The sequence below is a fragment of the Sorex araneus genome, chromosome 1 (genome assembly GCF_027595985.1).
Source record: "Sorex araneus isolate mSorAra2 chromosome 1, mSorAra2.pri, whole genome shotgun sequence".
Classification (NCBI taxonomy): domain Eukaryota; kingdom Metazoa; phylum Chordata; class Mammalia; order Eulipotyphla; family Soricidae; genus Sorex; species Sorex araneus.
In genome coordinates this window covers 87,918,473-87,944,213 of record NC_073302.1, presented here as the reverse complement: position 1 = coordinate 87,944,213, position 25,741 = coordinate 87,918,473, and the positions used below count along the sequence as shown (strand labels likewise).

Below are 25,741 nucleotides of genomic sequence, written 5' to 3'. Positions count from 1 at the left end.
AAATCACTGTATCACTGTATCACTGGCATTTACTCAAGCAGGCACCAGTAATGTCCTTATTCCTCCCAGCCCTGAGATTTTGCAGCCTCTCCTTACTCGTCTTTCCCAATGATTGAAGGCTCTTTTAGGGTCAGGGGAATGAGACCTGTTATTGTTACTGTGTTTGGCATATCGAATACGCCACAGGGAGCTTGCCAGGCTCTGTCCATGCAGGCAGGATACTCTCAGTAGCTTGCTGGGCTCTCCCAGAGGTATACTATATATATAATATAGAGGTATACTATATATAATATATATCTATATAACTCTATGATTTGTTGCCTACTGTCTGAACTCCATCAAGTATGGTGTGGTAATTATGGAAAATGGGTAGGAAGTGTCTTATAATGTGTTCGAAATTGGCCTGGAGTGTGGCGGTGGTTGGCTAGTGGAGTTCGGCTGGGTCTCTAGGGCCGGGGAGGGTTCTCACCTGCTCCCCTCTGGGGCGCCCCAAGTGAAAACAGCCTGGTTCAGAGTCCCTAGGTTAAAATTAATTTTAAAAAACAAAAAATTATTGTTTAAATCCTCTTGTATCACTTGTTTCACTTGTCATCCGTTGTTCATTGTTTTGTTTGAGTGGGCACCAGTAATGTCTCCATTTGTCCCTGTCACATGCTAGTGTAGCCCAATGGCATCTGCTAGCTCTAGGAATACGAAGAGCCTCAAACCATTCATTCAGGATCTTGACGAAGAAGTCTGACCATCTCGTAGGTGGGCGGCCATGCGATATTTTAAATCTTTTAAATCCTCTAAAAATATAATATGGGATACTATAGTAGCACTGTACTGCAGCACTGTTGTCCCATTGTTCATTGATTTGCTCAAGTGGGCTCATTAACATCTCCATAGTGAGACTTGTTGTTACTGTTTTTGGCATATCAAATATGCCACGGGTAGTTTGCCAGGCTCTGCCATGTGGGCGGGATACTCTCGGTAGCTTGCCAGTCTCTCTGAGAGGGATGGAGGAATCAAACCTGGGACAGCTGCATGCTAGGCAAACGCCCTACCCAATGTGCTATCGCTCCAGCCCCAAATATTCTGAGTTTTTAATGAACGTTTGTTGCTCTAGCGTAAAGAGTATATGTACTACAATAATAATTGACAGAAAACAATGTTATAGGAGGGAATCTAGGACTACCTATAGTTCCTTTTCCTTTTAACCAGGTTCCTAAAGGTTGAGTAGAGATAGGAAGTTAACGATGTGGGTTAGGTTTTTCTCCCCCACTAAGCCCAGTTAGGTCTGTCTGATTGCGTGTTTGGGAGCGCAGGATGGGAATGACACCTTGGCTTGGGAAAAACAGCAGGATTGTGGGTACTAGTTTGTTTCAATGCCAGGCATGCGCCCTGACACCCGCACCATCTCTCCAGCCCGTGCCTTTGTTTTTAATTACAGGAGTGACTTAGGTTGGGATCCTAAAATTAGACTCTTAAGAAGGACCAGCTGTTCTAGATGAATCCAGGGGTTTCCAGTCTGAAAGTAAGGCAGAAAGAGGGTGTATTTAAGTGAAGTTCTTGAAAGTAACTATGCCTTGGAATGGACCAATAAGAGACCAGACCATAGAAATATTCTTTTGGAGCAAAACCCAGCAGTGCTTAGGGGTTACTGTGGTGCCGGGAGAATCAGATGGGATGTTGAGGTATCCACGAGTTGGCCAAATGCAAGACAAGCACCCTACCTAATGTACTATCTATTGCTCTGGCCCCAGACTGTACGAATATTTATACTCCTGTCAGTTATTTGTTAACTGTGGGCATGGACCTGGCGTGTGGTTTATTGGTGAAGCATGTGCCTTACATGGACCTGGCGTGTGGTTTATTGGTGAAGCATGTGCCTTACATGCAAGAGACCTGTGCTTCCTCCCCAACAGTTCAAGAAGGAAAGGAGGAGAGGAGGAAAGGCAGGAAGGAAGGCAGGAAGGAAGGCATGAAGGAAGGCAGGAAGGCAGGCAGGCAGGAAGGAAGGAAGGAAGGAAGGAAGGAAGGAAGGAAGGAAGGAAGGAAGGAAGGAAGGTGGAAGGCAGGTGATTTTAGCAGGCATTGATACCAAGGGACAGCTCTATTAACGTCTTAGAAATTATAAGTTGTATATTCTAATAAGATTATTTCTTTTCTATTAATTAGAATAGTTCTGTGAAGGACTGGAGCCATAGCACAGCGAGTAGGGCGTTTGCCTCGCACGTAGCTGACCCGGGTTCGATTCCTCCATCCCTCTTGGAGAGCCTGGCAAGCTACTGAGAGTATCTCACCCACACGGGAGAGCATGGCAAGCTACCCGTGGTGTATTTGATATGCCAAAATCAGTAACGACAAATCTCACAATGGAGACATTACTGGTGCCGACTTGCGCAAATCAATGAACAATGGGACGACATTGCTACGGTGTATTTCTGTGAAGAACTCTGTACCCTCATCTATAACTTAGTTATACAGAAGTATAGTACACAATGGAATAGTGGAATAAAGCTTGGTTCTCTGCTCCTTGTACCATACCCATAAAGATACATATTTCAGTTTGGGGGCCAAGTCCAACAGTGATCAAGGCTTACTCCTGCTGTATGAGCAGGAATCACTTTTGGCAGTGCTTTGGACCATACAGTGTGCTGGGGAACAAATCCTGGTCAACTGCATGTATAGCAAATGCCCTACACCTGTGCTATCTCTCTGGCCAACAATTATAAAAAAATATGGACATGGTGGGCACTGCCAGAATTGAGTCCTGTGCATAGAGCCAGGAATATGCCCTGAGCACCACTGGCTGTGCCCCTGAAAGAAAAGAAAGAGGGGATCAGGGAGACAGTACAGGGGCACCAGATTGACTCCAGACATCACATGGATTCTGGCACTGCAGGCCCTGAGCACCACCATATTCTTGGACCCAGCATCCAACCATTTGGTCCTGGGCAAAGAATCACTGGGTGTGGCCCCTAGCTCTTTGAGCACTGCCTGGGAGCCCCAGCCCATCACAGTTTATTATAACATTTCCCCCAGTTTTCCGACCTTTTCATATGGCCATATAAACCCATGATTTTAAGAGTTTCTCACTATGATTATACATATTGAAGCCAAAATAATTCCATTGTCTACTGAGGGCCTCTTCCCAACTGGCACCTAAACTCAGTTCTCAGGTTATGGGGGTGGGGGGTGTCATCATTTAAACAACATTGCATCAGAACTGATGTTAAACTGTATTGCAAGCCACAATGCCCAAATGGAGAGAAGGGCGGGAGAGAGAGAGAGAGAGAGAGAGAGAGAGAGAGAGAGAGAAGAGAAGTGCCTATCATAGAGGCAGGCTGGGGGTAGTGGACACTGGTGCTGGGAAATGTACACTGGTGGAGGGACGGGTGTTGCAACACTGTATGGCTGAAACCTAATCACGAACAGCTTTGTAAGCGTCTATCTCACAGTGATTCAAATTTTTTTAAAACTTAAAAAAAATAAAACTACATAATTTCTTATTGTGTTCCAGGCCATGTCACTCACAAAGCAGGCTCAGGGTAGCAATTTTAACATTATGACTAATAATCCATATAATAAACTGTTTATGAAATAAACATTAGACAATTTAATAAGCAATTAGATGGTTTAATAAACTGCTCATTGGAAACAGTTTTAACTTCACCTGAAATTTGTTCATTCTTATCTCTCATTTAATGAACTGATTAAATCTGTGTTGCCAGGGATTAAAGCCATTGTAGGCTATATCCTCTTCTTAACTCTCACTTCAAATTCTAGGAGTGACCATAGTCACTTTTGGTTTTGTTTTAGTTTTTGGGCCACACTCAGCAATGCTCAGGGCTCACTCTCAAGCTGTGTTCAGAGATCATTCCTGATGGAGCTCAGGGGACCAAATCAGCATGCAAGACAAGTGCCCAACCCTCTGCATTATCTCTTTGGTCCACGAGTGACTATTTTCTCACTGTGCAATGCTAGAACTAATATTGATGTCTCAGGTCACTTGGTTGTATAATGTTCATTCTTTTTTATTCCTTGGAACTAATTATCCCTCCCCCCTCTCTTTTTTGGGGTTTTGTTGCACTCACACTCTGATGGTGCTCATCAGAGGTCACACACTTGACTATAGTATTTGTGCACATTTTAGCTCAGGTGCTCACCAGCAGATTGTATATACTCAGTTGTGGTACCCAGAAACATATGTGTTGGGGTGCTACGGACCCCAACTGGCAATGCTACACCACTAGGATGCACTCCAGTATATGAGAGACAGCCAGGTCAAACTCAGCTTGAAGCTTGCAAGGCAGATGCAGTCATTGAAGTACCCCTAGGAACATGATGCTTCTTTGTGGAAGCTATTGCTATATGATGGGAATCCACTGAGAAATTAGTTGCTAGATGGTTTTGCAGAGTTGTTAGATGGTTTCATATGTTTTTATAGCAAGGTTGTCATAGAGTGTACTTACACAGACCTAGATGGTATAGCCTACAACAGACCTGGCCTCTAAAGAGGAATCACTATGCCATCAGCAGTACCATCATTGACTGAAACTTCATTATGTACATAGTGGTAATCATTTCAGAAGTGTCCCTGGAATCAAGATACTCCAGGAAATATTTTTTATTGAGTCAACACTGGTTGACAAGACTGTATATATGCCTTGGGGTTATTGATTCACACTTCAAATGTGTGTTACCATATTACACCTACCAAAATATCAACAACCTTTTACCCTATCAATCACATTCCCTCTCCTCCTTTTATCATTCGCCTCCACTCCTAGCAACCTCACTCCTGCAGTTTAATGCAAGCATTTGTTCTGGTTTTGCTTTGTATGCTCTTTTGATTTGTCCAGTACTTTTCTTTCTCCATCTACTTACTTTGCTTAGCTAATTGCCTCAAGCTTAACTCACGTTTGTACACATGACAATAGCTCATCTTTTTTATATAGCTGAATACCATTCCGTTGTGAATATACACCATCTTCTTATCTATTCATTGACTATTGTAAATAATGCTGCAGTAAACATAAGAATGCCTATATGTTTTTATATTAATACTTATATGGTATTTTTAATTTTATTATATATTAAGGCATCTTGACTTATGTAGTTATTCTTAGCTCAGTTTTGGGAGTACAATGTTGCAGCATCAATCCTACCAGCAGTGTTGACTTCTCTCCACCAATGTCCCCAGGTTTCTTCCTACCCCTCTCCACCGCATCCCCAGGATGACTCCTTGATAGGTACATTTTTTAAAAATTGGTTGTTGTATAGTCTTTGAAGAGCTACTGGAAGTGGAATTGCTGGGTCATATGCTAGATCTATCTTTAAAATTTTAAGCAGCATCGTGATGCTTCCCACAGAAGCTGAACCAATTTACTTTCCTACACACAGGGTCTAAGTGTAAAAGTTCCTTCTTGCCACATCCTTGCCAACGCTTGTTTCTCGTCTTACTAATAAGGATTATTCGTACAGACGTAGGTGATATCTTACTGAGCTTTTGGTTGACACTTTGCTCATAGTCAATAACGATGAACATATTTTCAGGTACCTTTGGTCTTCTGTCAGCTACTTTGGAGAAATCTGTGTCTATTCAGTTCTTCCCATGTTTCAGTTGGCTTATTATTTTTTGTGGTTGTTGAGCTGTATGAATTATTTATAGATCTTGAACAGCAACCTTTTGTTGGAGTTCGTTGGGTGAATAACTTTCCCATTTAGCAAAATGCCTTTTCATTCTCATGACAGTTTCTTTGGCTCTGCAGAAACTTTTTAGTCTGATATAGTCCTGTTGTTTGTTTTTTATTTTCTTTCCCATGACATTAGGCAAAAGTTCCCAAAGACTGCCTCGGGTTTAGGGCCAGTGCTGTAGAGTGTCATGCCCATGGTTCCTTCTAAGTATTTTATGGTTTCTGGTCTAACATCTGTGTGTATGTATATGCGTATGTGCATGCATGCTTGTGTGTGTATGTGTGTGTGTGTGTGTGTGTATCTGGGTGCCAAGTAGTACAAGTAGTGGCCTGCTTTCATTTGTTTTATTTGTGCTTTTTTCCAATTTCATTTATTGAAGACACTTCTATTTCTCCACTGTGTGCTTTTAACTGCCTTGTCATAAATTAAGTGCTCAGATACAAGTCTGTTTATTTCTCAGTTATTTATCCTGTATGTGCATCTGTTTTTATTTCAATATCTTGCTGCTTTGATTGCTACCACATTGTGGTCTTGATTGAAGACAGGGAGCAGGATACCTCTATTCCTTTTTGTCCTTATTTTAAAATAAGCATTGCTGCCCAAAGCGAGAGAGAGAGAGAGAGAGAGAGAGAGAGAGAGAGAGAGAGACAGAGACAGAGACAGAGACAGAGACAGAGAGACAGAGAGAGACAGAGAGACAGAGACACAGAGAAGGAAAGAAAAGGGAGGCAGGCAGGGAGTGGGGTAATGGGAGGGAACCTGGGGACACTGGTGCTGGGAAATGTACACTACACTGGTGGAGGGATGGGTGTTGGAGTACAGTAAAACTGAAATCCAATCTTTAGCAGCTTTGTAATGGTCTATCTCACAGTTATTTAATAAAAAGGTTTAAAAAACAAAAAATGAAACGAGCATACTTAGCCTGAAGAAGCATTTAGGACAATAATTATAATAATGCTGGAAATGATGCTTGTGCAAAGCATCATTAAACTTGAAGCAAGTTTGATGAAAAAGAGGAAAGAAATCATCCAAATAGAACTAAGAAAACTTAAAACTGTGGTAGGAAGCCTTAGAAACAATATGGATGAAGCTGAAAAGTCAATCAGTACACTTTAAGATATAAAAAACAAATAGAAAGAAGAGGAACTAACACTTTCATCTGTAGTTCTTGTAAAGTCCACTAGGAATCCATTTTCTCCATTTCTGTATATGATTCAAAACTGCTAGTAAGATTTGAGGAAATGGGAAAAAAAGATAAAATGTGGTGTGCTGTGTATGTCAACCTTGACAGCAGACATTTCACTGAATAAAACTGAACTTTGATACTGAGGTATCCAAAGAGGGTTAGCCTAAATCAGTAATCTAGATTAAGAGCCCGGCTGTCTCCAGAGACTCCTTTGTTTTTCAGATTCTGGGTGCTTTCAGTTGCTAGATTTAAACCTCAGATCCTAGAACCATGATTGTCTGCAGAAATTCCCCTGAGATCCGTAAAAGCCATCAACATTTAACTGGAGGTGATTTTCCATGCCAGTTCGCTGCTGTCCACTCCTAAAAGTGATTACTTTCCATACGCATTCTATTCACTGCGGTTTCCCCTCTTTCCTACTTTTCCTTCTCATGCTTTCATTCCTGCACTTAGATTTTATATATAATTTGGGTCATACCCAGAGGTAAGGTATTACTGTTGCCTCTGTGTTCAGAGATCATTCCTGATGGGACTCGGGGTACCTTATGGGGTTCCGAGAATCGAACCTGGGTCAACCATGTGCAATGCAAGCGTTTTCACTCCTGTATTATCTCTCCAGTCCTATGTTTTAAATTCATAAATAGTGAACTTAGAAGACTCTACAATCTTGACTTTATCCCAAGAATGCAGAATCCCAGATCCTTGCTCATACTTACTGAGTCAATGTTCACTCTCATTCTCTCCTGGTCCTCTCTCCATCTCCCTTCCTCAAACTTCACTGGACCCCAATAGGTCCTGCGCAGTTTCTAGTTCTTATCAAATACGCCCCTATTTGCCCCCTAAGTTTTCTAATCATGGTTGCTGAAGTTTATCTTGCAATTATAAGAAAGACCACAAGAGTTGTTTCAGTCATATTACTAGTTCCTGAAAAAATGAGATAGTACGATGGGGTAGGGAATGCAGAAGACCTGAGTTTGATCACTGCATATGGTTCCCAAACCCCACCAGGTGTGACCCCTGAGCACAGAACTAGGATCAAACCTTGAATACTGCCAGGTATGGCCCCCAAACCAAAATAAATACAATTATAAAGGCAGAAGGGAGCAAAGATGCAAAGATAATTAGACTCGTGAAAAAAAAAAAATAAGCCCTCACTCCAAGTCCTTGGGATCACAGGGTCATTCCCAGTGATGCTCAGGAATCACTACGGCTATATCCAGTGAATGTCTGGGGAAACAAGAATAAGCAAATCACATAAGTGCCCGTCCTTGTGCAACATGATGTTTGAATATGACTGTGAATATGGCTGTGAAACGTGATGTGTCCTCTGAAGGAGAGACAGGTAGTTGTATGAGTATTCTTTGGGTGCAGGGTTGGGTGAGCTGAGTACGGAAGGGGATTTAACAACGTGACACTGCTGAGCAGTAAAGGAGGAGAGGGAAGGACTGGGGACAGAGGGAAGGGAAGGACATGTCACTCTGAGAGGACAGCCTGGGCAGCAGGCATTGGAAGTAAGCAATGCCCAGATGAGGGAAAATGAGGAGATCCTGTGCTAGATAATGCTCTCAGGATTGTCCTCACCCCCAGCCCTGATCCTTCATCATGTACAGGAGACTCAGAACCTGCCATTCTCTTGCAATGTGCCAGGAACTTAAGCAGCTGGGTGTTGACTGGCACTTAGTGCCCTGCTTCCTTCACGACAAAGTATCATATGCAGAATGAGTAGACACACTTAGCATGGATGGAATTCGTATTTTGCAGGAAGCAATAGTAGCAGCTCTGGACCAACAGTAAGTCTGTAAGCTACACATTGAGTAGCATCACTTACACCATTGTAAAGAGATTGACGTGTAGTCTAAAAGCAATGGGAAGTCCAGAAATGATTGAAAAAGGCGGCAACAGCGATTGCATTATGAGGCAGAGTGTGGTTTTCATTGGCTTTTTTGTTTGTCTGCTTTGTACACAACCAGCAGTGCTCAGAGACAACTCCCAAAGGTGTATGTGTGCTACCTCCCTGCTTAGAGCTTGCAGGTCACACTAGTAATGCTCGGGGGATGCTCCCCCATTGAGTGTTAGGGAACCAGGAAGTGCCAGGAATCCAAGCTGAGGCTCCAAAATGCAAAGCACATTCTCTAGTCCTTCGTGCCACCTCTCTGGTCCCTTAGACATAGTTTGTAAGGCAGAGAGGAAAGGGAAAAGGAAGAGAGAAAGAGAAAGAGAGAAAGGGAGAGAGAAAGGGAGGGAGGGAGGAAGGAAGGAAGGAAGGAAGGAAGCTTTGTTCAGGATTTATTCATGGCTCTGTGCTTAGGGATCACTCCTGGTATTGTTCCTGGGACCTTATTTGGTTGTCAAGGATTGAACATGGGTTGGATGAATGCAAGGCAACCATTTTACCCCTGCAATCTATCCAGACTCTAGGAAGATCATTTTTACAACATTGGTCCTTGCAATCTATAAGCACAGAAAATATCTCAATCTCCTTGTCTCCTACTATTTAATGGTGAGTTATAATTTTGGGGGTGGAGATTGGTCTACCCTGTGGTATTCAGGGTTTAGTCATGGTTCTGTGGTCAGGAATCACTCCTGGTGATGCTCAGGGCATCATATGCAATGTTTGAGATTGAACTGGGGTTGGTCACATGCCAGGCAAGTGCCTTAATCCCTGTGCTATCTCTGCAGTTCAACTTTGTTTTTAATGTACAAGTACTTTGCCTTCTTTACTAAGTTTGTTCCTAAAATCTTAACTCTTATAGATGTGAATGCAAATGGAATTTTTAAAAATTTTTAAAAATTTTCTACTTCACTGCTTATATATAGAAATGCAGGATTTTGAATATTGATTTAAGAGCCTCCCACTTTATTGTGTTGGTTTATTCATTCTATTGGGGATGTTTTAGTGGGGGTATCAGGATTTTTTTATATGTAGGATCATATCCTTTGTAGTTCTTTGGCAGTTTGGAACCCTGTTATTTCTTCAATGTGAAGTTATGCTCAGAAAAGCATATACATAGAACCCACCAGCTGCTGGAAGGAGAACTAAAGCCACTATTCATCTCTAATTCATAGAAGCAGAACAAAAGTTATCAGGCAGGTCTGGGAAGCAATTTTACTGGACAAAAAAAAATTAGGTTCATGGAAAAATAAAATTTAAATGACTATGCAAATGACAAATTCATCTGATGAAAGGATCCTTGAGCTTTAGCTGAAGACAGCAGTCCTGGTGTTAGTGAGGATTTGGTGGGAGAACAGAGGAGAATGTTCTCATGGTCATTATTTAGCATTTTCTCTCTTTACCAACAAGTGCTAGGCACAGGGATGCGTGCAAGAGCAAGGAGGCATGGTCCATGGCTTATAGCCCTGGACACATTCAGGGTTGTGAGACAGGGAGACCAAGGAGGAGATCAGTGAAACACAAACAAATAGAAGAGACAAAGCTCTGGGGAAAGAAGGCCTCCCCAATTCAGTTCTGAAAACAAGCGAAAGACAAGAACTAAAAAGTTATGTGGAAACAACCTTTCAGTATTGCAAACCATAGTATCTGAAAGGGGGAGGGGGAGGGAGGGAGGGAGGGGGGGGGGGAGAGAGAGAGAGAGAGAGAGAGAGAGAGAGAGAGAGAGATAGAGATAGAGAGAGAGAGAGAGAGAGAGAGAGAGAGAGAGAGAGAGAGAGAAGTGCCCCTGCCATAGAGGCAGGCTGGGGGTAGGTAGGTGAGGTGGGAGGAAAATTGGTTGGGGACACTGATGCTGGGAAATTGGGAAATGTGCACTGGTGGAGGGGTGGGTGTTGGGACCCTGTAAGACTGAAATCTAATTATGAACAGCTTTGTAAGGGTCTATCTCACAGTGATTTTAATTAAAAAAAATCATGGGAGAGAAATATTTTAAGAGACAGCATCTCTAAAGGAATCCTGGAAAGCACAGAAGAGAGAGCTTCTATTTTATTTTATTTTATTTTATTTTTATTTTCTTATTGAATCACAGTGAGAACAGTTACAAAGCTTTCCAGTCTTAAGTCTCGGTCATACAATGATCAAACACCCATCCCCTCACCAGTGCACACCCTCCACCACCAAGAACCCCAGTATACCCCTGTCTCACCCCTCCCCCGCCTATGTGGCAGATGATTTCTACCTTACTCTCTAGAAGAGAGAGCTTTTAGATGGTGAACAATAACAAATGATGCTGGAGCCTTACAAAATGAATGCAGCAACAAACAAATTGTGCCCCAAAGCTGCAAAAGTTCACATTCCAATCGACAAGAAACTCCTGTAATTTTCTACACAGGAAAGACTCTTATGCAGCAAGGAAAACGCGTGAACAAGATCTTAACAAGTCAGCAGAACCTTGGTGAACCTAAAGATGTTACCGTGAAAGAGTATTTTCCTGAGCTGGTGGGCTCTTAAGAATTGTATGAAAGATTTGCACACAAAACTTAGGAGATTGGAAGTTAGTTTATTGTGCAGATGAAGTAGATGGGTCCCTCCCCAGATGTCCAGGCCTCTCCTTTACCATAAATGGCGCCTCCCGTCCTGTCCCCGCTGCTGACTGGTCCTATGAACGACTTCCCTGTCCGGTCCTACACGGTCCACTCATTTCCCACGAGTGCTAGATCCTGTCCCCACGTTGCTCTCTCTACCCCTTGCACTTTCCCCAGTCTACGGCCATAGCTGTGTGCTGGTGGGCAAATTCCAGTGCTCTGTGCCTGTCGTTGGGCCTCCCCACTGCACCCCAGCAGCTTCTGTCATCCTGTCCCAGCTTTCCTAGCCTCCAGCCGCCACCAAGCGATGTGGGTGAGACTCTTATGCTTGGCACCTTGTCACTACTGGGCATCTGACCCGTGCCTGAACCTGAGCTATCCTGGGAGGCTGGCCTGCTGCCCTCTGCCTGTTGGGGCCAAAGCAGCCTGTACTGGACCCTGTGTCCGGGCACACAGCCGGACCTGAGAGAGGAGAGTTCGGAGAGCACTGCAGAGAGAATCAGGGGAGGGTGCAGAGGGAGGGAGAAAGAGAGAGGGGAGTGGAGGGGACACTAGGGGGGAGAGGGGAAGGGGAGAGCCAGCTGGGGGACTTCCTTTTACCTGCTGCCAAATCCCACCCCAGCCATCCCATTCCCCATTCTGACTGGCTACTGTTCCCCGGGCAGATCCTGCAGCTGACCTACATTTCTGCTCCTGCTGTTAACATTAAACAGAGCAAGGAACGGAGGAAGCAGACTGTTGCTTATTAGACTGTTGCTTATTACCCTTGCACATGTAGCAGGAGCAAACGACGCACTGCAACGTTCAGAAAAATAATTATCCAGGGTCAGTAGGGAATGGCTGTAATTCGGAGAAGTTACACTGGCTCTTCAACGGGTGATCACATTCCACTTCAGAAACTGCTGGAACGTTAGAACGGGTTTGCATAGACATGCCATTACTGACCACATCTGGGGAAGTTTAGTGGCTCATATATGTCCGGATAGAGAATGGAGATAGCACCTGGCAGCGAATGAGGGCTCCGTAAACACAATGCCCAAAGCCCCAGAGACAGTCATTGTTCAGAAGTCGGATGATGCAAACATTGGTTCTGAGGCCAATGATCTGAGTCTCCCACTTAGGAAGCTATTATTTCACTCATGTACTTCAACTTGTCTCTTGTGAAGTGGATGTTCAGCAGGATATCCCTTGCAGAGTTGTTAGGGGAAATTAATGATTTCACTCTGAAACAGGGCTAAAATAACACCCAGGAGACCCAAAGCAGAGCAGCCAGCAGACTCTTAAACATCCTTCTCCATCAGTACGAAACAACGTGAAAATTAGGAGTCATAATTCTGTCCTGAATTCACGCAACATTTCACAGGTTGCCAACACCCAACTACAGAAAGTGGGGGTTCTTTGTAGAAACAGCCAGACAGTAAAGGTTGGACCAGCTGACACACCAGTTGCTCTCGAGTGTGCAAGAGCTGAGACGTCTTTATAAATGGGTTGCTGCACACGTGCTCACCTCGCTTCAGATTTTTTGGAAACTCTGAACTTGGAAAAATACCACCTCTGGTCTGACTTTCAGGCCCCGCCCCACCTCTATACCACGCCCACCCTCGGGCCCCGCCCCCATTCTTCAGGCCCCGCCCCCGTCTTTGCCTCAGGTCCCGCCCCGTCTTTCAGGTTCTCTTGGGCCCCGCCTCGCCCCGCCCATCAGGTCCCGTCTCTGTCTCTCAGGCCCCGCCCATCCGTCAGGTTCCGCCCCCGTCTCGCAGATTCTCTTGGGCCCCGCCTCGCCACGCTTTGTCTCTCAGGTCTCGTCCCGCCCTCCAGGTTCCGCCTGTCTCTCAGACGCCGCCCCGCCCCCGCCGGCCCCACACCACCACTCAGTCCGGGCCACGTTATTTGGCTCCGCCCCAAGGGGCGTGGCTGGCGTGCCGGCGCACGGCGCGCTGACGTCTAGGCACGCCCCTGGGGGCCGGGCCAGCCCGCGCGGGCCGCGGCGCGGCTGGGCTGGGGGCGGCGCCAACCGCCGTCTCCCGGAGCCGGCGGCTGCGCGGGAAGCGGCTCGGCAGAGGCCCGGCGGGTATCGCGCGTCTCCCGGCCAGCTTGGACGCGGCGCCCGGGCCCCGGCATGCTGGACGCGGAGCCGCGGCTGCAGTGTGCGGCCGCCGACTTCGTGTCGCAGTACGAGAGCCTGTGCGCGCTGCAGGACTCGGCGCCGCTGGCCGACGTGCGCGCCTGCCTGCGGGGGGGCGAGCTGGACGTGCCGGCTGACCGCCTGCGCCTGGCCGACTGGACGCCGCTGCTGCGCGCGCTGCAGGCCGCCCGCCACCTGCCGCGCGTCGCCGTCCGGAGCAGCTTCCAGCCGCGGCCGGGCGACGCAGGTCCGGGGCGGCGGGCCGGGCGGGCCGGGCGGGATCCGGAGCCCAGAGCATCCCGCGGGGCCCGAGCGGGGGGCGGGGCAGCCTCGCGGGTGGTCCCCAGGGACCCGGACTCCGCCGGGAGGACGCTGCCGCCGCAGGTGCAGGCTCTGGGCCGCCGGCGCGGTCTCTGGAGGGCGTCCGGGGAAGGCTCTTTAGCCCCAGGAGTTGGGATTGCACGTCGCGGCCCCCCGAGATCGTGAGGACCACCGATTCCTAATGCAGGGGGATTCTTTACTGTTGTGCACGGTCGGGGTTCATGCGTCCGACTCCGGAGCAGAGGGAGAGTTCAGCCCCGAGCCCCTGCCAGGAGTGACACCTGAGCACCACCAGGTGTGAGAGCCAGGAGGAATCCCTTGGCGTGGCCCGGTGTGGCCCAAACTCACTTCCTAAACAGACAGAACGCCCCACGCCCCACTGAGTGACCTCTTCCCTCCACTGTTGTCCCAGGCCCCGCGCTGGCTGAGCCCTGTTCTGCTGACCGCTCCTCGGCTTCTGTTGCCTTCGTTTGCGCAGGTTATCGCTACTGCCAGCCCACAGGTGTAGACAGGGTCTTTGATGAGCGCCTCCTTCGTGCAGTGACCTGACATGCTGGCCTTGCCCTGCACACTTGCTCAGGTGCCCGGCAGGAAATAGCGAGCAGTAGGCGCTTAGCACCACCCGGTGTGACCCCGAAACGAAAAAAAGAAGAAAAAAACTGTGAATTCCTTCTCTGCATCTTTATCTCTTGCAGCCAGTGAGTTGGTCATGAGGCTGCTACTTACATTTTCTTCAACACTTTTTTTGAAGAGGGGCATACCCAGTGATACTCAGGATTTACTCCTGGCTCTCTGCTCAGGGATCGTTCCTGACCAGATGCATGGGACCATATGGTGATGCTCGGGATCAACCCCAGGTCGTCCAATTATCAGGCAGGCTTCCTACCTTCTGTATTATCTCTGGCCCCTGGAGACCCCTTTATGCCTGAGAACTCCTTACAGGGCTCTAGGGATCCAGGTGTATGGATGAGGTAAACACATCAAACGCTTTCTGAGGATGATGCTGTGAACAGAGGTGCTAGAGACCTTTGGGGTGGCACCATGGGAATGTACTGAAAAGCGGGGTGGCTGCAGCACTGGGGATGGCGCTCTGGAGCCCTTGACCCGAGGCACCTTTTCTGGCCCTGCACAGGTGCGCTAACTGTCCAGCTCTGGGACATGGCCTCGTGTCCTCCCTAGCGCTGTCAGCCTCCCTTGGTTCCTGACACTTGTTCTCCAGCCTGCCGTGCTCCCAGCTACAGCCTTTGCAGTCTGTAACTAGTTCGTTGCAGGCGTTTCTTTGGCGTTGACTAGACCACCCCACAGATCCCATGTGCCTCCCACGTCATCCTGGTCATTGAGAGTCTTGGACGGTTATCCTGAAACTGTCGCTTTGGTGTTTGCTTCCATGGGAACATGTGTAAACACCGTGACTCTGTGTCTTGGAGGCTCAGGCTTTTGTTTGTTTATTTGGGGGAAGGACTCAGTCTTTTGAGTGAGTCCATGTGCTTCCTTTGTTAAAAAGGACTTGGAGGGCCGGGATCCTTTGACGCATAAGCACAAAGCAGATGCTTTCTGAGTAAAAAATAAACATGTGATTAAAGTCACAAATTTTGCCACCGTGTTGCTCTAGGTTTCGAGAGAAGTAAAATCTGCAGAAGCCGCATTCCTGCCATACGCAACAAAGATGTGACATATCAGTTGTGCAAATCTCTTAAATGCTGTTTGAGTGCATCGGGTGCCCTCAGGAGCCTGGAGCTCAATGGACTAGCTCTGCGGGAGAGAGATTTAATTGTCCTAACGAAGGTAAGCCTGGGAAAGTTTGGTCGGTGGACATTGGGTACTTGCTTCTCAGGGGAAGCTAAGCTTAATTTTTCTTTGTTTACCTTTCTTCATTAAAGGGATTGAATAAGTCTGCTACGTTGGTGCACCTGTCTCTTGCCAACTGTCCAATTGGAGATGCAGGTTTAGAAAGTGAGTTTCAATCATGTTTAAGTCTCTTCCCGTCAGACTGCTGCCGTGTTCGTTCCTGTCTGCAACTTCTCTGTCTTTGTTTTTGTTTTGGAGCAACACTCAACAGTTCTCAAGTGCTTGGGGGACCATTTGGGATGCTGGGGGTCGAACCCGAGTCAGCCGCGTGCAAGGCAGATGTCCTTCCAGCTGTCCAGTGGCTCTGGCACTTTGTCTGCCCCTTTTCTCTTTTCCTCCATCTGGAATACCTCCCATGCTTGTCCCAGACTTGAACCAGGTCTCTTGCCACCATGAGAGCTTGGTTGTATTTGGGGCTGGGCTGTGGCCTGACAGTAATCCCAGGCTAAGTGACCATGGATGGGTGTGCTGAAGAATTTGTGTTTGCTCTGTGGGCAGTTTTGGTCTGGAAGCTAAAGAAACCTGTGTTTTTAGTTCCAGGTTTACAGATTCTTTTCTTTTATTCTGTATTTTATTGCTCTGGTAGATTGCATACCTCCTCAAAATTCTAGATATAGAGTTGATACTTAATTGTTGGTCGCAGTCAGGGTATTGGGTCAATTTCATTTCAATGTAAATGAAAATAGGAAGCATTTGATGTATTTTGAAGTTTTTTATTTGGACTAGAGTGATAGCACAGCGGGTAGGGCATTTGCCTTGCATGCGCTGACCCAGGTTCGATTCCTCCATTCCTCTCGGATAGCCCAGCAAGCTACCGAGAGTATCCCGCCCACACGGTAGAGCCTGGCAAGCTACCCATGGCGTATTTGATATGCCCAAAACAGTAGCAACAGGTCTCACAATGGAGACGTTACTGGTGCCCACTCGAGCAAAATGAACAACGGGACGACAGCGCTGCAGTGCTTATTTGTCTCAGTGCTTTATAGAGTGTTGAGACTAAAGTTTGCAATGTTAGGAATATTCAATAATTGTATATAAATGTAATTAATTATTTCTGCAAATTAGGAAAATTCTATCACTGATATATTTTTGAGTGCACCAGTTCATCAGTTAGCCAGGAAGACTGTAGTAATGGCCTTCGAATTGTGGGAGATCATCGGCCTAACAATGTCCAACCCCAGGGTCAGGATGGTCCCCTGGCAGCACACCGTAGGTCTCAGAATACAAATGGGCAGGAAGAAATGCACCCAGGAAAGAATAGAATAGATTACAGGACCAGCAAAATGTGCCCGGAGAGAACAGCATAAAATACTTTCGTTTTCTAGACATAGAGGGCAGCATGGGCAAAAATAGAATAGGAAACTGTCAGGTTCTTACTCTGTATTTAAAGGTGCTGCTGGTGGGCCGTGTGAAGTACCCAGTCACTCCTCTTAATCTACCCACTGAATTTTGCTGTGCTTATTAACTGTGCTTAAGGTTTCTGTCAACTTAAACAGTAACTCCCATGTTGGGAGCAGCGTGGGGGAGTGATGCTCTGTTGAGTAAATGATGAGCCTCTATGCTCACTCATGGCTGCCAGGAGACCATAAATCTTGGACAGGGACAGCCCAGGCTCTGTTGGGTCTCCTTCTGTGTTTGTCTCATTCTCTGCAACCGACCCCCGCTGGATGGAGGTCAGAGGTGCCAATCCTGCTGGCTTTAGATAGTCACTTGGAAGCTCAAGAGGAATGACTGAATCAACATTGATCTGATGTCAGGCTTTTCTTCTTAACTGTGGATATGATCTCTTCCCTTTTAGTTATTTGTCAAGGAATAAAGAACTCTGTCACTCTGAAGACAGTGGACTTCACGGGATGCAACCTTACGTGGCAGGGGGCTGGTCACATGGCCAAGATCTTAAAGGTGATTTTATGCTCATGTTTTCCCAAGGACATACACAAGATTGAAGCTCACTAATACTTCGGTACAAGATAACAATTATTTTTGTGTTTTGATGCATGTGGCAAGTGCAGTCTTAGTTTACTGAAAGAATACAGATATATTACAGCTTGGTATTCTACCATTTAGTAAAAGTGCCCATCATATTATAGGAATAAAAGATTAATGTATAAAATATGAACCCTGTGGGGGCCAGAGAGATACTGCAGGGGTAAGTCCTTGCATGTGGCCATTTGATCCTTAGCACTTCATATGGTCCCTGTCCCTGCTAGAAGTCAATCTCTGACAATAGGAGTCAGCCCTCAGCAGTTGGATTTGGTCTAAACCGAACCCAAACAAAACATGAGCAATACTTTCATGGAGTTTAATTAATGAACATAGAGTGGTACTGGGAAAAAAGCTTCATGAGTTTCTAAAATTCTTAGATGACCATATATCATTAACTTTTATAAACTAGTAGCTCCATTAGCATTTATGGTCACTTTTTAAATAACAGTTTATTGTGGTTATAATTGGGGCCATACCCAGGAGTGCTCAGGGCTTACTCTTGGCTCAGGGATCCTCCGGGGCCAGCCACATGCAGGGAAAGTCCTTTACTATCTCCCCGGCCCTTAAGTCACTTAATTTGATGTTTTATGATTTTGATGGTACTGGTTAGTGGTAGATGAAATGGCCACGTCCTGCTCTTCCAGCCTGCATTTGTAAGAGTGCTTTGGAGGGAACTTCGCTGCCCCCTTTGGCTCTCAGTTGAGTAGTTACAGCAGAAATTGCGGGGCAGCTTGTGTGGCTGGAAGATTTTGTTGAGGTCCTATACAGAGGAAATCCGCTGACCCTTGATTTGGAAAATGGTCAAGAGCATGGATCTGGGGCTGGAGCGATAGCACAGCGGGGAGGGCGTTTACCTTGTACGCGGCCGACCCAGGTCAATTCCCAGCATCCCATATGGTTCCCCGAGCACCACCAGGAGTAACCCCTGAGCATCGCTGGGGATAACCCAAAAAAGGGAAAAAAAAAAAGCATGGATCTGAACCCAAAATGTAAGTTTAAATCCTGGCTCTTTTCATTTAAGTTACTTGTGACTTTGGACAAATTATTTAAACTCTGTTTCATAGTTAAGGTTAAGTGGATTGGTTTTCATTAAATAGTGACTGACATAAAAAAAATACATATTATGATACATTTTTCCCACTTGTTTGCCTTTATATATTATTAATACTGAAATGACAAGATTTTAACTTTCACGTGACATAGGAACTTTGAGGCCTTTGTTGTTCAAGAATGTAATAAAGAGATTGGAGAGAGAGAACAGTTGATAAGGCACTTGCTTGCATGCAGCCAACACAGGTTTGGTGTCTGGTCTCCCTGAACCACTGCCAAGAGAGATCCCCGAGCTCAGAGGTGGGAGTAAGCCCTGAGCACTGCCAAATATGACTCTAGATTTCCTCTCACCCCCCCTCACCCGAGACAAAAAACTACTAAAGTACTTTTCCTTGAAAGTCAGTTCTTCCTATAACCAAGTTTACTCTCTGAACCTAGAGAGCTAAATGTATCTCTTAAAAAGGCATATTTTCAAAGTGAATCAGAAATCACATGAGGTGTGTCAAATTTGCGTTGTGTAGTCCAGGCCTCTGCTATTGGCTTGCAGACCCTAACTAGTGCGTGAGATCCACTGGCGGAAGAGAAGAAAATGGTCAATTCTGATTTATATTTTTGTTTCATGTATGGAACATGCAATTTTTAAGGATCAGGAAAATAGAATTGCTGTTTTCTTTTTTTGCTTGTTTTGGTTTTGGACACCACACCCGTTTGTGCTCAGGGGTTCCGCCTGGCTGATGCTCAGGGTTCAGTCCTGGTGAGGCTGGGTGACCATGTGGGTGCTGGGGATTGAACCTGGGTCAGGGGCATGCAAGGCAAGCCCTGTACTATCTCACCAGCTCTACCATGAATGATAGAATTTAGAACCAACTCCCTGACTGGGCAGATAAGGAAATCACATGTACAGAATAAATATCATTAAGTTGTCTAAAGTTTGCATAAATAGGCATAATTGGTCACTCAGTGGCCAATGTGAAGCTCAACACTAACAGACTAACATCCTGGTCTTTGAACTCCTAAACCCGAGACACTGTTTAATCAGACTGACTTGTGTGTGCTCGGGCCATGTCCATGGCCCCTGGGAGTTCCTGACGTAGTGAGACTGTCTCCGTGGTGGGCACACCCTCTGCTTCCTTACTCACATGTCTTCTTCATCTCACCCTTTACATCTTCGAAGTATCAGACCATTAGAAGGCATGAAGAAACCTGGGCTGAGAGTCTTCGTTATAGAAGACCCGATCTTGACTGTATGGCTGGCTTAAGACGCATCACTTTGAATTGCAACTCACTCATTGGTGACCTGGGCGCAAGCGCTTTTGCAGAATGTCTTAGTGAAGATTTATGGCTTAGAGGTAAATGCTACACTAGGGAATACTGGATTTCATAATACTCAATGAGCTTTGCTTTTGGCCTGACAGTGTTGCTATGGGACTTTCTATTTTTTTTTAAGCCTACTATTCTCTAATAGCTTTTATAATGCTTCTAGATTTTTCTAAAATTTGCATACATTCTTTATAAAAACATAAAGTAATCAGAAATGACCCCAGACTCTTAATACACGGACATAATTATTGTTCACTTGGCCTTTTCATTTTAGGTCTTTTTTATGTAGACTGATTTGTATACTTACAAGCTTATAAAAGTGTAACCATAGTATACAATTTCATATCCTGCTTTTTCGTAATGATTTGTGATGTGATGCTGTTTCAGTGATGGAGAGCATTTGTGCCTTTCTCTCATGTTGGGAACCATGTGCAGTAAACATTTGTGTGTCTCCATGTGACCTGGGGTCCTGCTTGGAAGAAAGCAGTGTCTGGGCAATCACTGGCTGGGCAGATGGTGTCGAAAGCAGTCCCGGGTTGCTGTGTGGTTCGGTCCACCTCACAGTGTATGAAAGCCCTTTACACTTACACAGTGGTATGTGCCACTCCTAAAACCTGTAAAGCTGGAGGAAGAAGTACAGCCTTTTTTAATGCAAATTTGATCCTGTAGTTTTTCCACGTTGTAGAGTTCCAGCATCTTCACAAGCATGCCAGTTTACACCCGCCACATCATTTCTAGTAGAGTTCATTTCTAGGAGTCTGCATAAACTCATTCTGTGTTTTCCTTTTAAATCAGTAGACTTTTTCCAGTTTTTCACTCTGCGGGCATCCTGTCTCCATCTCTGTTGATTTCCTTTGGTTAAATTATTAGAATTGTTCAGCTAAAGGCATTGCATTTGAATGGCTTTTTGTTAAATGATTTTGGCCTAATCTGGTTAGGAGGATGATCACATTTTGGTGTTTTAGTTTGTTTTCTTGTGATTTGCTGGTGAGATTTTCTGGCTATTTTTATTCATTTGGCTAGTTGGTTAATGATGGCCTGGGCCCACTGCACTGTGCTGACACTTCATACAGGTCATATCATGTTTTGGCAAAACCCTTGTGCATCACAGGGTTTGAAAGCTTTGTCGGTGTAATTCAACTTTTTTTTTCTTAAGCTGCCATTAGAATGAACTCATACATTTTTATTTTTTTAATACCTGTACTTTTGTGCCATTTCCTCTGCTTTAAATGATTGTTCAGTCTCATCCCAAACATCATTTGTTCTTTCTTACCTGTAATAGGGATAGTTTTCAGTCATCAGTCTTTATGATTATTTTTTTCCCTACATTTAGTATTCACATTGTCTTTAGCTTTGTGGTTATTTGCATCCTCTTAGATTCTTTGTCTAAAAATAAGTTTTTAAAATTTTCAGTTTTCCTTTTAATTTGATCTCGAGACTGATTTGGAGCCTAAGATCATGATGGAAAGAATACAGTACATTTACTGAGCTCTACTCAGGCATCGCCCCGGAGGGGTACATCTGCTGTGAACCTTGTCATAGTAGCAGGTTATTATTATTATAATAGTAATAATGTAAACTTACAATAATATTAAATTGGGATGCAGTTTGTGATTTTTTTTTACCTATAAGCTAAGTGTATATTCTTTGAGTCTATAATAAGATATGTGATATGTTGGTTCTAAAGACAGAATAATCTTGGCACATCCAAGAAGAGGTTTTACTTTTTGTTGCTAACAACATTGTGTATACTTTTCTCTTTATATTTTTATTTTCTTTTCTCTTTTAATTTTTATTTTTTTCCTCTTTTTTATTTTCTTTTCTCTTTTTTTTTTTATTCATCCATGTTTTCATTGATCCATGGGTGAAACTCTACGCTGATTCTCAGTATACAGGAATCTCCTTCCACACATGAGTTTGTGAGTGTTGTCTGTATGTTCAGTGCATGTAGAATTGCAAATGATCTCTTGTCTTTTGTCTGAAGCACTTGACCTGCAGGCCTGTGGCATCACTAACGAGGGAGCAGAGGCTTTGTTGAAGGGCCTTGAAAACAATAAAACGCTGGTGGTTCTGGACATAAGGAAGAATCTGCTCATTGGTACGTCAACCACGTGTTAAAAACTTGATTAGCAAATAGCAAAAAATAATAATGATTTGCTCATTGTTTTCTTTCCTAATCAGACTTTACTAGTCTGGGACATCTTGTATATTTTTAGCAAGTAATTTATTAATTAAAATGAGTTATTTTTGTATGTTACTTTTGGCTAGCTGCTACTTTTGAGTAGATGATAAGCCTGTTTCCACAGAGCATTATTTTCTTGTTGGGAAACTATTGAATTCTTACAAAGAGCATTTCATTCATTGGTCAGTTTTGTGATAGATTTTTTTCTCAATTATTTTCAGACATTTCTTTAGGCACCAGAGGTGTAAAAGTGAAGCAGATAGAGTTGGAGAGATCGTACACCAGGGAAAACATTTGCCTTACATGTGGCCAGCCCTGGTTTTTCCCTGGCACCCCAGATGGTCCTCTGATCCTCACCAGGAATAAGCCTGGGTGTGGCCCCCCACCACACAAAAAATAAATAGAAGTGAACCTCATCTCATGAGACAGGAATCTCATCCTTATGAGTTTATTGCCTATTGGAGGAGCTCAGATAGAAATGAGTCAGATAAAGTAATACCATTCTGAATGATAGAAAGAAGAACAAAAGCCCTTTGATGCCAAGAGAGGGAAGGGAACAGGAAAGACCATTCGATGGGCTTGTCGGAGGCGGCTTCAGTGGGGCAGTGACGTGAGCCGATGGCTGAGCGCAGAGAGGGACAAACCTTGGGAGACCTGGGGGTGCACCCCAGGACAGGGAAGCCAGCCCCTGCGAGCAGCTCAGTGGTGTGGCAGATGGGCTGGTGGGAGGAAGGGAAAGGATGATGGAACTGGAGCATTTGAGCGAGAGAGAAGGGGACATACTGTGAGGTCAGGGATCTGGTCAACACTGGTTCTTGTGAGTTCCGGAAGGCCCAAGTCAGGACGTGTTATTTTCAGTGGGAGGAACGCAGAGGGGGATTCGCACAGGATGAGAAGTGTCCCATGCAGCGAGAAGCTGAGGCTTGGAGGATGAAAGGGGCACAGGAAGCCTAGGAAGGGTCTGTTAGAGGGCTGCAGTGACAGTCCAGTGGGTGGGCATGGCCTTGTATATGGCCAACCCTGGTTCCATCCCCAGCCCCTGCAGCAGTGATCCCAGCGTACTGCCAGGTGAGGCTCCCAAACCAAACAGAACAAGACCATCAGCAGCTCCAGTACGAGAGAGATCTTTACCTTAGCTTGGGGAGGAACGTTGGAACTGGTTCAACATGGTTGTATTTTAAGACCAGCTAACAAGATGCGCAGCTTTGTGAGATGCTTTGCAGGAAATCGTGCTAAAGAGCCAGAGGATGGTGTGTGCACTGGGCAATATTGTTGATGAGAATGGAGGCAAAGAGTGTCCTGGGGGAGTGCCACGACCGTGGGTCCTTGGTGTCTGAGCAGTGCACAGGCTCTTTGCATTCTTTCCAGAGGCGCCCAATGCCACTTTAGATTTGGTGTTTGCATTTGATCTTCGCTGCTGTCAAAATAGCCATCTGAGGGCCGAGTATAAGCTCACATCCCTGCTTGGCTCTGCTTCAGTCCTGGGAATCAAGCCTGGGACCTCAGTATTCAAAGCCTGTGTTCTTCCCACGCGCGCTGCGGCCCCCCCAACTGCTCTCCTCCCATCTGAGGGGGACATAGCATCGTTGCATAATAGGGGTCGCATACTTAATTAAGCATCAGAACCAACTGTTAGTTGGCTTTGTGTTTAAATGGAGATGCGCACTTTCTAGAAACAGTAGCTATAATTTCCATTTCTGTTCTTTAGATCATTCTGTGATGAAAGCAGTTATCAGAAGGGTTCTCCAGAATGGAAGGAGTGCAAAGTCAGAGGTATAATATGGTTTCTCTAATCAGAATTTCTCTTTAGTGTTTGTTTTCTTTTTAAAAGTCAATGGAGGGGCCAGAGTGATAGGACATTGGTTAGGGTGTTTGCCTTGCATGCGGCTGACCTGGGTTCAATCCCCCCACATCCCATATGGTCCCACAAGCACTGCCAGGAATAATTCCCGAGTGCAGAGCCAGGATTAATCCTGAGCATTCTGGGTATGACCCAGAAAGCCAAAATAATAAAAAAAAAAAGAATGAACTGAAATGGGCACGGTACTTTTTTACTAAGACAAGTCGATTATCTTGTTTCTGTTAAAATAACTTGATTCTGTTATACAACTTGATTATCTCCATTCAAGTCAAATTGCTACTCTGCTGTTTATTTACTTTTATTTGGAGGCTGTCGTAGGCGGTGCTGGAATGGGGGGTCACTCTCAGCGGTGGTCAGGGAACCATGTGGAAAAGGGATTGGACTCAGATCTACAGCATGAAAAGCATGCATCCTAGCAGCACCCTCTAGCCCTACTCTGTTATCTAAAGTATTGTGTGACTCATTAATCTGGGGCCCCCGAAGTTCAGACTGTGAACTTGTTAACTTAAAATATCTTAATAATCTCTTAACTCTCCTCAGTTACCTTTAGCTGAAATAAGAATATTTCTATTTTTCCTCTAGTACCAATGGATAACTTCTCCATCAACAAAGGAACCATCAAAAACTGCTAGACAGAAAAAGAAAACTATAATTTTGGGAAGTGGCAGAAAAGGAAAAGCTACTATTCGAATCGGTAATCTTTTCTGTCTTGACTTGTTAAAAATATTAAAATACTACTAGAAATTATACTCCTTGTGTATTCCAGTGTGCCAAAATCTCTTTAAGATCTTATTTCATGATATTGTAGGTAATAATTGCAGTATCTACATGTCCATTAGGATATTGTTTTGATACATACATAAAACATTTATAGTGTTGCAGTGGGAAAGGTTAGTCAAGATGTCTCGAATATACTTGTTTGCTGAGTCTAAGAACCTTTATAACCTGCAGTGGCCGCCGATCCTGAGAGCAAGGGTCCCTGAGTACTGAACATTGAAATCCAGCCCCAATCTAATCTCTAATCACGAAATCCCGTTGATTGTCAAGTTGCTCGAGCGGTCTCAGTAACCTCTCCATTCATCCTATCCCTGAGATCTTAGAAGCCTCACTCTTCTTGGCCTTCCCAACGATGCCCCATTGGAGGCTCTTTCAGGGTCAGGGGAATGAGATTCAGCTGGTTACAGGCTTTGGCATATGAAATACACCATGGGAAACTTGCAAGGCTGTCCCATGTGGGTAGGAAGCTCTCTAGTTTCTCCCAGATGGAAAGGTAGGTTATAAAATATCGCGCGGCTGCTTTGCAGCCGAGCGCTTCTGGGAGCTTGCTTTTAAGTCTCTGGATGTTGGCCGTTGATGGGATTACAAACATCTGGGTTCCTCTGCCGGTACCTTCATGCGTGAGGCTTGTCGGACGTGTGGAGAGGGGTCTTAAGCATGGCTGTAGCTAGGTTCTGGTGGTCTTCGGCTGCCAGGAGCTCTGCTCAGGGTGGGGAGGGAAGCTGGAGCCCATCCCCTTCGAGGGGCCCCGGGGAAGACAGCCAGGCGTGCGGGCAAGAGACTCTGCCAATCTAAGTCCAGACAAAATTTTTATACATTCTTATCACATCCTGCATGGCAACATCAATTGAGTTTCTTCTAGCTAAGCAAGCAATCATCATTTTAGTACAGAAGCCAGATGTTTGTGGATATCATTGAGTGGTTAAA

The 25,741-nt window shown here is 45.2% G+C and overlaps 1 protein-coding gene across 2 annotated transcripts in view; it reads left to right on the top strand.

Annotated features, from left to right (window-relative positions):
- Positions 1-13,328: 13,328 nt before the first annotated feature.
- CEP78 (centrosomal protein 78) overlaps positions 13,329-25,741 on the top strand; it is a 30,196-nt gene continuing 17,783 nt past the window's right edge. For both annotated transcript variants that reach the window (XM_055123712.1, XM_055123711.1), the window contains exons 1-8: positions 13,329-13,716; positions 15,403-15,575; positions 15,671-15,743; positions 17,437-17,540; positions 19,849-20,023; positions 21,979-22,092; positions 23,885-23,949; positions 24,620-24,731. In XM_055123712.1, coding sequence (XP_054979687.1) covers positions 13,464-13,716; positions 15,403-15,575; positions 15,671-15,743; positions 17,437-17,540; positions 19,849-20,023; positions 21,979-22,092; positions 23,885-23,949; positions 24,620-24,731 — 1,069 coding nt within the window. In that variant the 5' untranslated portion in view covers positions 13,329-13,463. The remainder of the gene's footprint in view (positions 13,717-15,402; positions 15,576-15,670; positions 15,744-17,436; positions 17,541-19,848; positions 20,024-21,978; positions 22,093-23,884; positions 23,950-24,619; positions 24,732-25,741) is intronic.